Genomic DNA, 11430 nt, shown 5'->3' with positions numbered 1-11430 from the left:
GTAGGAAGTAAAAGACGTCACCGACGTAGACCACTAGTAGGTAGTGTACGTCCCGTACGAACTACTCTCTCTCTCTCTCTCTCTCTCTCTCGCTGGACGCTAGGAGGTAGGAGGTAGGATCTCTGCAAAATCTTGGCAACGCACGCCTTTGAGCAAAAAGAGATTCATCAATCCCAAACATGTCCCGTCCATTGATTCACCTACGCAAACCTGAAAAAGGCAAAAATATGTCGCTTCCGTGGATCGAACACAGACAGTACCTAATACCAGGTCCGCCGTGAGTTGTCGTGTACTTTTTACTTGTTCACATATACAAGAGTAGCCTATCTCCAGATACCGCACAGAGTGGGAATAACTGTACCTAGTGAACTTCAGTCTGGCGCTCTCCCAAGTGTTCTAGCGTAAAGAGACAGTATGTTATATAGCAAGCGTTCTCAGTAGATGAATCGTAGCAGTTGCTATGAACCTTGTTCCATATATCACAATGAAGCGAGTCCTACGCGCTTCATCAGCAGCCAATTGTTCGTCGGTGTCCATCGCTGGTAAGGTCAACTTAAGGGCATGGGCGGCTAACTGAGGCGAGTGGCCATGCTGAGGGGTGCTGAAGTGAGGGCGAAGAGTATCGAGCTTCATCGAAAAGGTGCGAGAAAAGGTGATAGGCGCCATGAATGTTTCCGCAGGATGGTGCTGTGCTGCATGTGAAACCGCGAAACCGCGAAGTGCCAAGAATCGAGCATCGCTGACCAATCGCTTGGTCGGCAGGACTTCGCGTTCTCCTGGCCTGATGGAGGACTAGGAGAACACCCACCACATGCATGGCCTTATAAGGCGGGCGTCTGCCTCGCCCAAACGCCATGCTCGATGCCATCGCTATCGCCCGCTCCACCAGTACTCGAAGATCCTTCTTGCAAACGCCAACGGGACAACGACGACGACGACGGGGACGCCAACGATCCTCCTCGTGCACGCAAGAGGGCGAGGGCGAGGGCGAGGCGAAGGACAAGACTTACGCCAGAGGCTCTCCGAAGGCTGTCGCGGGACACGGTGAGATCTGAGCAGCGGACTGTGCAATGGGTACAGTCCGAGGCATTCGGCTCCAGCAGAGGGCAGGCGAAGAAGGCACGAAAGGCAACAGCGGCACTAGGCATTTCGTCCTCAGCCACGTCCCACAGACGCAGTCGACGATCTAGCAAGACCTCGCAGTCGACACGCACGAATTCGATCGACTCAGCCTCCTCGATTCACGATGCGAGCGCTGCTCAAATCCTGCGCGACCACCAAATTTACGGTCCTGCCAAGCGATGCGCTCCCGCGAACCTGGTCGAACTGCAGGAGAAGATGCGACGCCCACGAGCCTCCGTGTCTCCTTCACGAGTGGACGAGGCCACATGGGAAAGGTACTGCCGAGCGTACTATGCTGCGAAGAACGAGGATGCCGTCACTGCAAATTTCATGCAGCACTTCCCAGGAAATGCGCCGTACGAGACGATACAGAACACAGCATTCCGGAAGATGGCTAGTCTGACACCGTCAGCGAGGTTGCCGCCAGTGAAGCCAGATATTGCTGCCGGCCTGCCTCCAGAAGACATTGACATCAAGATTCGTCGTGAGATTGGCGCCTATGTTCTCACAACTAATGGCGACACACCTGCGCTAGTCAACAGCTTCACAGAGCTGAAAGGCCCGAGGGGCAAGGAGAAGGCCGGCCTGGAACAAGCAGCGTACGATGGGGCCGCTGGCGCTCGAGCGATGCACAAAATGCGTTCGTTTGGATTGTCAGCCGAGCCAGAGCCCGACGGGAATGCTCGCACTTTCGTTACATCCTATATGCAAGGAACGACAGCTTTCTACGCTTCTCACATGCAGCCACCCGGGCGAGGCGCGACTACAGGAAGCTATCATACCTATCCTCTTGGAGGCGAGTTCAGTCTGGGCAGTGCTGCGCAGTTTCGTGCTAGTATTACCAGCTACCGCAACCTGCAGGATATAGCAGCTTCGGAAAGACAAGCTGCACTTCAGCTAGCTCACGCGCAATCTGTCGCACAACAAGGTCCTAATACGCAGGATCCGGCGGCTGCGAGTTCTGTACGGCAAGCACGACAGGCAAGCTCATCAACCAAGCGTGCCCGACGTGTGGAGAGCAGTTCTGATGATGATTCTTACGCGAGCGCCAACGAAGACGAATGCAACGATGTATGATCTGAGAACTGCTAGCTAGTTCGCATAACGAAATATCTAGCATAATGATATTGAATTTGAAGCTACTTGAAGTCTGTTCACGTCATTTCATTGCAGCTTCTCCAGTCGACCTGACGTATCACTCGAGCTCAAGCCGTATCCTCTAATTCCACAACGACAAATCTGCCACTCCGCGATCGAGACCCGAGCATCTGCGAGAGGCTCTTCGAGGGCGCAAAAGGATGCAAAAAACAACAAAAAAGCATGTCGCTTCTGTGGATCGAACACAGTACCTCCAGATACCGCACAGAGTGGGAACGACTGTAGTGAACTTCAGTCTGGCGCTCTCCCAAGTGAGCTAAAGCGACCCATATATGTTTGCAAGAGGGCAGAATATAATATATAGACTAGTTCATGCCGCCTCACAGCCGATGGAGCGAAGAACAGGCTGTTGAACAACCTAGAGGCCTCTTAGGTTACCTAGGAGGTAAGAAGGTTCTGTAGGCATATCGTGCTCTAGTAGAGGTAGAGATTTGGCTTGAGTCTCGAGCAAACGTACTACTATACCTTAGGTATACCTACCTCTTCCTCCACCGCATCTGCTCATCGCCGAAACTCCTTTATCCCGTCTCGTCTAGCAACATATTACCCCTAAGCTAGTGATTCCCCTCTGCCTCCAAGCGCTGATTCAGTATTCGTACCTCTCCTATTCCGGGCGGGCAGTCAGACGCCTAGTGTGTGTACACAGCAGCTTGGCGTCCTTTTGCTCGTATTTTCAACCAGACAATTATATATAGATTTCGCTCTAGAATGACCTTCTTTGACGCCGGTACGTCGCAGATGTACCTGATGTATATAACGCAATAAAGACGATAGCCGCCTGGCGTCCACTAAGGAAGATGAAGAAGATGCAATTTATAGACAAAGGTCGTATAGGTCAGGGGACTTTGTAATACATACTGTACACTCGTGGAAACTACATGTATGCGACCTGTTGAAGGTGTTACTTACTCTAAACTGATACTGGTACTGTACAGTAAGGTACCTTATTCACTTTCTTCAAGCCCCTCAGATGCTGCTTCTCATGCAGGTACCTTCAGAGCTCTCAAAAAAGACCATCAGGTACCTACTCAAACGTTCACTTTCTTCCTGAGCACAAGCACCTTGGCCATCACTCCCGCACCTTTTCGATAATCCATACTATCCGCACTCACCACTTCCACCGCGCCCTCCCTTCGCAACCTCTCTACCTCCGCCTCAAACCCATGACTGCTCCAAATATCATCCAACACCGTCCCCGCCACAATCCCACCAGGCCTCACCACGCGCACAAACTCCGCCAACGACGGCTTCGGTCCCACATGTCCATGCGTCCACGTTCCCACGCAAAACACCACATCGTACTCTTCATCCCCCGTGCCCACCAATAACTGCGATAAATCCCCCGTGCGCAAATCTCGATAGACACCCGTTCTTCTCGCGATGCGCAACATGCCCGGGGATAAATCGAGTCCGTCGATGGTTTTTGCTCCGACGTGATGTAGTGCTATTCCGGAAAGTCCGGTTCCGCAGCCTGCGTCGAATGTTGTGCCATTATGGACGTTTCCGCCAGCTTGTACGACTGCTTGGGCTGCTAATGCTGGAGCGACGTAGTTTTGAGTTGCGTCTGTGACGTCGTTGCTGTAGCTTTCGGCCCAGTCGTCGTACAAGGTTACTAGGTCGTCGTTGTTTTTGCAGTTGTAGACTCGGGTGAGAAAGTCGTTGCCTCCGGTGTTTGTGGTGACGGGGTGGTCCATGATGATGTATGTGAATGGTAGTTCACTACATGTACCTATAGTGCTGAGTGTGTGACCTGGCTTTTGCCTAGTATGGTCATACAATCCAAGTGAATACATGTACCTCCTCTTGTGGAAAGAGCTGCATACCCCTCACCTGTCGGCCCCGAACTCGGTAGAGCCGGTAGATCAGAACATGATTCTGCGCACACTGCAGTATAGTACGTCTCGGACGAAACAGAATGATAGATTGTTGCGGTGCCGTTCTGCTGGTTTCCATATGAACCATGATCCACAAAAGTAAGAGCGTTAACAGTGCAAAAGGCGAGGCGAGCTTCCATGTCGTCTATCAATGGCTTATTCAATGTCCTATTCGTCCGAACATGCTCTTGTTGGGAAAGATCTATGTCCATCGTGTCCAGGATGAAAATGATCCGTAGAGCGAATGCTGGAATCTAGGTGGTGTTTGCAAGACCCGAGTGAGATGTAAAGACGGACATGGTGGAGGAAGCATATAGTCTGCTTCGATGCGATCAAGTGGCCACCCGTCGCCCATATCCCGCAGTCTATTATTCTTCTTCATCACCATCATCTTCATCGTACCCTCCTTCCCCCTCGCCATAGTCTTCCGCGTCCTCGTCTTCACCACTGTCCTCACCAGACCCATCAGTCTCGCCTCCAGATTCAACATAGTCTTCTTCCTCCTCATCTTCCTGGTCCTGTAGCTGTTGTTCCGCTCTTTGCAGTTCTGTGAGACCGTCATCATCGACAGCGCCTGTCTCAGCCGAGCCATTTGTGTCTCCATTCGCTTCTTTCTTCTCCTTGTTCACGTTATAGGCTTTTGCTCGTCGGTCCGCCGCCATTGACGCATCATTTAAGCCATGTCGTTTCACATACTCATCTATACCTGCAAAATCCGCCTGATCTATCATGCTGAATTCCACATCTTTGGCCTCGGTGCTGCCGCCTTCTGTTGCTGTGATGACGAGGTTGAAGGTTCGTTGTAGAACGGAGGTGTAGCTGATGGATTCTACTGAGGAAAAGGGAAAGAAGGACAAGGGCTTTTTGAACCCGAAGACGATGCCGTTGGGGAGGAAAAAGAGGTAGCCTGGGCACGTTAGCTTCGTCTGACTGACAAGGAGATTGAGCTTCACACCTTCTTTCGTGCCTCGATGCGCCTTGACATGATATGCCTTTTCCCCTTTGCGATGTGGCTGTGGAATGCTACTCGCAAATTCATTCTCGTCTGGGCGAACGACTCGCTTGCCGTGAGGTTCTAGCAGGTCGTTCAACTCGGGCTCCATAACTGTGATATATGTGTCGTCTTCGGCCTTGGGTCTAACCGATGAAACTGCATCGTCCGGCTTCGTCTCGTTCATCGTGAACACCATCTGCTCGCATGTTGTCCCATCTGGCCCTATTGCTCCCGCTAGAGGAATAATGACAAAGCTGGACTGTCGTTGCTGCTTCTCTGGGACCGGCAAGCAGAAGACCTGGTCAATCTTTGCATTGGGTATCGTGTATTCCACATCATTCGTCTGCGCATTCAACAATCGCACTTCTCTCCTCCGCGCGTCCGCCTGCTCGGCGACGATCTGCAGCTTCAGCTTCTTTCGCGCTGGCACCTGGAAGCTCACATTCTTGCACTCGAATGTCGTTGACGGGGCGATGATGGGTGCAGCATGAGAAGCTCCATTGGTAGTCGGCGGTGGGGGTTGCAACGCGTCGTCCAGCTTCCGCTTCTTGGAAGTCGGAGGTAGAATCGAACTGCCCGTCTGTACGTGTCTGGCAATGTCTGCGAACAAGGCCGGTAATTCTCCTTGGTATCGCGTCCCAGCCGCCAGGATCCGCGCCGTGAGATCAGTGTCGCTCTGGAAGGTGGCCTGCACCTCGTGTGTCCAGTCTGCCATGATGGTATGCTGCCGCTCTCCCGTGGGCAGTGTGCGTGTACCGTACCGTATACCGAATGGGGATATCCCTCCACAAGCGGATGCGGTCTCCTCGTCTCACTTACTACCTCTCCTACTCTCCGTCTCCCGGCGGCGCGAACGATGGACTAAGCGAGAGACGATGTCCCTCCGTCGTGCGTCGTGACGCGAGATACACCGTAAACGTGTGGTCATGAAACGCGTCGGCTCATCGTGGTGGTTCGCCAAGAGCTAACAAGACTTGGGAGCGCGTCCTCCACTGCCGGCTCCAATCAGCGATCGCCTGGTCAGCGACTCTCGCGTGTGATCCTGGTGCGTCAGGTGTTGTAACGGCCGCCATGACCTTTTCCCTTCTTGGCAATCATCTAGAGACCACAACCACGGCGAAATCTGGTGGCCTCCACGTGCGAGGTCACCATGGCGCTGACATAGAATACCAAGAAGCCGTGGCCAGCGCCGCGTTCACCCAAGGATCGCCTTCTCGTCACCTTCTGACAGCCTTCGACGTGGTGGAGATAATAATCAATAATACCTAATCATCTGCAGGCAAACGCATCCCGATTCCCGAGTGCAACCTACCTGTAGTTCTACCTACCTACCAAGCCCTACCAAATGTACTCCATGTGAACTTGTGTTGGAAGCACAGCTTCAGCGCACATGTGGCCACTCCTGGTCTTCTGGTGCCTCGTGGCACACGCCTCCTCGCAGGACACTGCTCTGGGCACCACCAGCGTGAGCGCGTCCACAAGCACACAGCATTCCGTCATCTCACTGTTCCTTCCCATGGGCAGCCCGGATCAAATCGAGGCCTCCATCGTCTCCGCGGTAAGTAGCCTGGAAAGACTTCAAGTGCCAGCACGGCGGCATGCGATCTCCTGCTGTGTATCATATCGGGCACTGTATCATTATTGTAATATGCTATGCGAAGTACATGTAGCGCTGACGTGACAGCAGTCTCCGAACGAAACTGCTTTTGCTTTGGGATGTGCGGCCAATGCAACTAGCTCATCTGCTTGCTACTGGGACACCGATATCACCGTAACAGAAGGCGAGAGTACCGTCATCTGGACAAATACACACGCTGGGGAGGGGTATGCCTTCTACGGATTGTGGCAGGGTGCACGCGCTAACAAAACACTATAGGGCTGCAAGCGTTACAATTCCCCCCATGACCATGGAATGCGCATTGGTAGGAGCCCACACCACAGAGACCCCCATTCATGGTGCCAGCTCGGCCATTTGCACTGCAAGATCCACGATTCCAGGCCTTGGCATTGCAGCCAGCACCTCTGTGCTTGCTAGTGTTGACATCAAATACGTCCCCGTGACTGTCACGGCTGGAGTGGAGAAGATCATGGCTGCTTCTGCGTACGCCACCACCGCTGTCTCCAAAACTTCGACCAGTTCCGCCGGTGCAGCTGCCATGACCGACATGGCATTGATTGGTTTCAGTGGTGCTGCCGGACTCGGTGTTGCTATGCTCGGTATGCTTTGAATTTTCCGAGAGCATGTTCTGCATGTTCAGGATTGATCTGCGCCGAGGTTCAACAAGATATCGTGCAGTTGAAGATCTTGCTCGCTTACCGAAGCCTGTGCACCGCGAGCGCCAGTTGTTTTGTGCGCTGAAAGTCTGTCAGCCTTCAGTCGACTTCCAGAAGGCTGTTGGGCGGGTCCCGAGGGTGAGGCGTTCGAGGTGGGGATGGAGAGGCCATCGTGGTGGAATCGTGCTCGACCTGTCTGTTGGTGCTGATGCAAACGAACAGCGCACCAGTGCGAACCTACAACTCATATACTGGTCGCAGCCTGTGACTGTATTCTACTTCTGGTGTCTTCCAGGCTTCGCCTACCACGCCGTGAACAACCAACACAAGCCAACATCCTGCGATCTCGTGGCTTCGAACGCCGACGCGGGCTACTCAAAGGCTGGAGATCGATTCTGCTCCATCTTGAGCCATCGTGGAGCGCTTTTCTCAGCCTGGCTGCGAAATATGAGCGCTTCGCGCTCCAAATCCAACTGGACCCACTATAAATTGCGGCTCAGCCCGCTCCCAAAATAGCGAAGGATCCAGACACAACAAGTACACCACACCCGCCTACACTGCAGACGAGGTCTGGCCGTCACTGGCTTATGGGATGTGGTATACGTCGAGGATTACGGCACGACAGCCTCTCCATCCGTGCGCGCTCTGCCGCGATCGCATCCTACAAGGCTATAAAAATTGCGGCAGTTCCTAAACGACAGGTAGCGAAGTGCTACCGATCATGGGATCCTGCAAGCCAATACAATTTAGGATCGATGGATCTGGCCTGAATTCCTCTGGTAGAGTATGCTGCTGCCGGCACAGGGCTCTCCTGGGTGGTTGTAGGGACCACCTAACGTAATGCTTAAACGCAGTTACCGAAGAGATTACCATGGACTACCCATTTCCATTCGCAGCAGCATCAGGTTCCTCTAGGAGACCGTGACTATAGACAATAAATGAATATAACGCAGTTCAACTTGGCGATTTGAATCATAGATCTCAATAACAGAAAACAGGAAATGTAGGTATAATGGCAAGAGGTACCCACCCGGATGAATGGTTCAGCGAGAGTACCCCCTGCCTTAGCTCTCGCACTGACTGCTCCCAGGTGTTCACGATGCTGCCTTACGGTGATAGACGTACCAGCAGAAACACCACTAATTTCATTGACCTACGATCATTTCTTGGCGTCGAAACGGGACCCCTATGGCCTATGGCCAGGAGGTGAAGGTATAGCAAAGCGGTACATACCAAGAGAAGGAGGACACGGGGGAAACAATACGACGCACAGAGTGTACGCTGCACTGCGGAAACAGGCAGCGGTATTTGGGAGAGTTGAGGCGCAGAGGATAAGTACCTACTATAGGCCCTGGTAACGATTTTTCTCGCCAACAAGACTTGAAGTTACTTGATCCTGTTTACACTACCTTGCTCACATACACTTCGCGCTGACAGAACAACTGCTCAATTACATGTACCTTACCTCGCGGCTTGAGAAGCGTTCCAACTCACACTTACGGTACATAGGTAGGTACGCTTTCTCTATTGACGCCGCTCTACCGCGCTAACCCGGCTACGGACAAGGTATAGGCGAGGCGTATCGGAGAACCTGGGAGAAGGAGAGGAGAGGTGTTAAGAGTGGGAAGAAAAAGATGATGTTCCTCAGGCATCTATGTAGGTTCAAGATGGGCTAATATACATGACTGAATAGTCAGGTGGGGGCCCCCTTCCCCGTAAGGTTTGGGGAGCTACGTAGCCCTCCGCTGCTAAGGTACTTCCGTAACAAATGCCGGTTCCTTTTGAAGACCTTCTCGTGCCCTTATAGTCCACTCAGAACGGCAACATCTCCTCGTCTGGTTCCTTCTTGATCTTGATGGCCGGGCTATCGTCTGGTGCCGCGACCTGCTCGGCGACCCTTGACTTCTTCTTCGGGGGGCCCTCTCCATCGTTCTGCTCAGGTCCCGCTGTCGACGCAAATCCGCTCTCTCTTCCCGTCTGGGGAGAGAGAGGCCAGTATCATTGCGTGCTGGACCTTTGGGAGTTCCGTTTGCTTTGCGGGTCGGGCAGCCGTCAGTTTTTCGACTTTCCGTGCCCGGTGGCGCGTACGTGTTCGTGCAAGCGATTGCCTGAGTTGAATGTGTTGTGGCAAGGGGGAGGAGATAAGGATCCCGCCCTCTCCATCAATACTATACTACTACGCTAACAGAGGTCTAGATAAGGTATAGACGAGGCCTGTCTCCGAGGCAGGGAGGTAGAGAGGAGACTAACAACAAGCCTAGTTATAAAGCACAGTACTACTCCACCACTGGGTCTCGCGTCACAGGCTTGAGGAGTTCACACATGAGAAGTTCACGACCCTGTATGAGGTTCATAATCGTGAGCGCTTCCATCCCAAGCATCAGGATTCAGAAAATCCACCATATCATTAGCGCTTGAGTACGATGGTCTTCCGGCTCATCAGGCTCGGGATCCCGAACGATCTCTTCAATGGACAACGCCCGGACCTGCAAGAAGACTCTGGCCTCCCCTTCTGTAAATCATTTGCGGGAAATATATTCGCCACGTGACTGGGACAACATCGCAACCAGAGCTTGGGGAGCGGGTTGAGGTGTGAGAATGCGGAGTAACAGAAGTTCGAAACTGGAAGTGAGGAGAAGGCACTCAGATGGCACAGTCATACCTGACCTTGTTGCCGAAGGCGCGAAGCGCGCCCTTTCTGTCGAAATGATGTTGGCGAGCATACATGTAGCTGTATACATACTGGTATCTGCTGTATAACGTATACTGAATGTGTTGAAAGCTGCTAGGAACACGAGTGTATTTGTACTGCATCCCAGTTCTTTCTTTGTCTACATACAGGTATATAATTGTTGCGGCAGGCAAGTTATGATGTCGGGTGGTCTCATGTCATGAGTTCTCACCTCAGTCACTGATCGTGTTTCTGAGATTGGCGAGTGAAAGCGCAGGGGGCGCCTGGTGTCTTACAGAGCGAATCACTTTGCAAATGTGCGCCTTCCAAGTTATCTTCGAGTTGGTTGCTCCTGCCTACCAACGCGTGCAATCAGAGCGCACTAGGCCAGGCCAGAATTTCGTCAGCTCAGGTACATAGTATCTTCTGCGCGTCAACCCCAACTCCACATCCACCTCCACCTCCTACACAACCACAACGATAGCGTCAGATCGCACCACTCTGCCGCCGCGATGAACGAGGACGATATCGCAGTCATGATGGCTGATCTCGGCCATCAACGTCGAGATGCTGTCGTTGCGCCCGAGGACGGCAAGCGCCAGGGACCGTTCATGGATGAGCGCGACAAGATGCTCGACGCAGCGGAGGAGCTTATGCTCCGCCAGAAAAAACTCCGTGGTCCTGCTCAAAATGAAAAGCACGAGAAATTGCAGAAGTGGAACACTCCAGCGATCTTTGGCAAGGATGATATTGCTGAGCAGCAACCGGACCGCTACCATGGACAGGGACATCGCGCTTACTTGGCAGAGAAGGTCCTGCAGTACAATCGCACTCCCGACGGTGGTGGTGGTAACAGAGGCGGTAGAGGTGGCGGCAGCATTCGCGGAAAGGGTATATGATCCTGAGCGGGCAGAGAAAACTCGACGTGCTCGAGCAATCCTCCAGATGTACTGAGGCTGACAATCCCGCTAGGAAATATGCCACAGCATCACGGCCCTGCACCTCCAGCGCCAGACAGATCGGGAACAGCTTCAAAACCAGGCCCGAAGCGAGCTCGATCCCCTCGTAGTGCTGGCACCATGCGTTTCGTCAAAGGCAAGCTCATGCCGAACGCAACACGCGATCCTGCGCCTGGCCCTGCTGCGAGAGCTCTTCAACAGGTCACCGCAAGTCCTGCGAGAGCCACAGCTGCTGGAAATTCGACCCTCCGTGATACGCCATCGGACCAGGCAAACAAAGACTATGCTCAGATGTCTCAGAGTATGTGGGCAACTTCGGAAAAGACGGCCCCGTCATTGACTCTGTCGTTTCCAGTACGTGCATCGCACACCATCTCC

At 53.0% G+C, this 11430-nt stretch overlaps 4 protein-coding genes and 1 non-coding gene across 5 annotated transcripts; 2 read left to right on the top strand and 3 right to left on the bottom strand.

Annotated features, from left to right (window-relative positions):
• Positions 1-833: 833 nt before the first annotated feature.
• On the top strand, positions 834-2357 carry SEPMUDRAFT_152198 (uncharacterized protein). Its single transcript, XM_016907297.1, has one exon. It carries the CDS (start codon positions 862-864, stop codon positions 2197-2199), a length of 1338 nt encoding a protein of 445 aa, XP_016756694.1. The 5' UTR covers positions 834-861; the 3' UTR covers positions 2200-2357.
• An 86-nt stretch (positions 2358-2443) lies between these two features.
• On the bottom strand, positions 2444-2546 carry SEPMUDRAFT_t78. The gene has a single exon. It is a non-coding gene; the product is annotated as a tRNA-Phe (tRNA).
• A 686-nt stretch (positions 2547-3232) lies between these two features.
• Positions 3233-6040, bottom strand: SEPMUDRAFT_152197 (Rtt106-domain-containing protein). Its single transcript, XM_016907296.1, has 2 exons — positions 5110-6040; positions 3233-5061 (listed from the first exon to the last, which is right to left on the bottom strand). Exons 1-2 carry the CDS (start codon positions 5861-5863, stop codon positions 4523-4525), a joined length of 1293 nt encoding a protein of 430 aa, XP_016756692.1. The 5' UTR covers positions 5864-6040; the 3' UTR covers positions 3233-4522.
• SEPMUDRAFT_54208 (S-adenosyl-L-methionine-dependent methyltransferase) lies at positions 3309-3974 on the bottom strand (the record flags this gene model as incomplete). Its single annotated transcript, XM_016909287.1, has 1 exon — positions 3309-3974. The coding sequence occupies one exon, from the start codon at positions 3972-3974 to the stop codon at positions 3309-3311; it is 666 nt and encodes a 221-aa protein (XP_016756693.1).
• Positions 6041-6219: 179 nt separating the features above from the next.
• On the top strand, positions 6220-8659 carry SEPMUDRAFT_136698 (uncharacterized protein; the record flags this gene model as incomplete). Its single annotated transcript, XM_016902791.1, has 5 exons — positions 6220-6390; positions 6590-6706; positions 6836-6972; positions 7025-8425; positions 8513-8659. The coding sequence occupies 4 exons, from the start codon at positions 6220-6222 to the stop codon at positions 7374-7376; spliced, it is 777 nt and encodes a 258-aa protein (XP_016756691.1). The 3' UTR covers positions 7377-8425; positions 8513-8659.
• Positions 8660-11430: the final 2771 nt, after the last annotated feature.

This window comes from Sphaerulina musiva (assembly GCF_000320565.1).
Source record: "Sphaerulina musiva SO2202 unplaced genomic scaffold SEPMUscaffold_12, whole genome shotgun sequence".
Taxonomy (NCBI): domain Eukaryota; kingdom Fungi; phylum Ascomycota; class Dothideomycetes; order Mycosphaerellales; family Mycosphaerellaceae; genus Sphaerulina; species Sphaerulina musiva.
Note: the sequence above shows the minus strand (reverse complement) of the source record. Positions and strands in the feature narration are given on the sequence as shown.

Excerpts from the sequence above, each read along its gene's own strand:
- SEPMUDRAFT_152198 (XM_016907297.1), top strand. The coding sequence starts at position 862 with ATGCCATCGCTATCGCCCGCTCCACCAGTACTCGAAGATCCTTCTTGC.
- SEPMUDRAFT_152197 (XM_016907296.1), bottom strand. The coding sequence starts at position 5,863 with ATGGCAGACTGGACACACGAGGTGCAGGCCACCTTCCAGAGCGACACT. Across the intron at positions 5,062-5,109 it reads GCATCGAGGCACGAAAGAAG|GCTACCTCTTTTTCCTCCCC; the intron begins GTGTGAAGCTCA and ends TAACGTGCCCAG.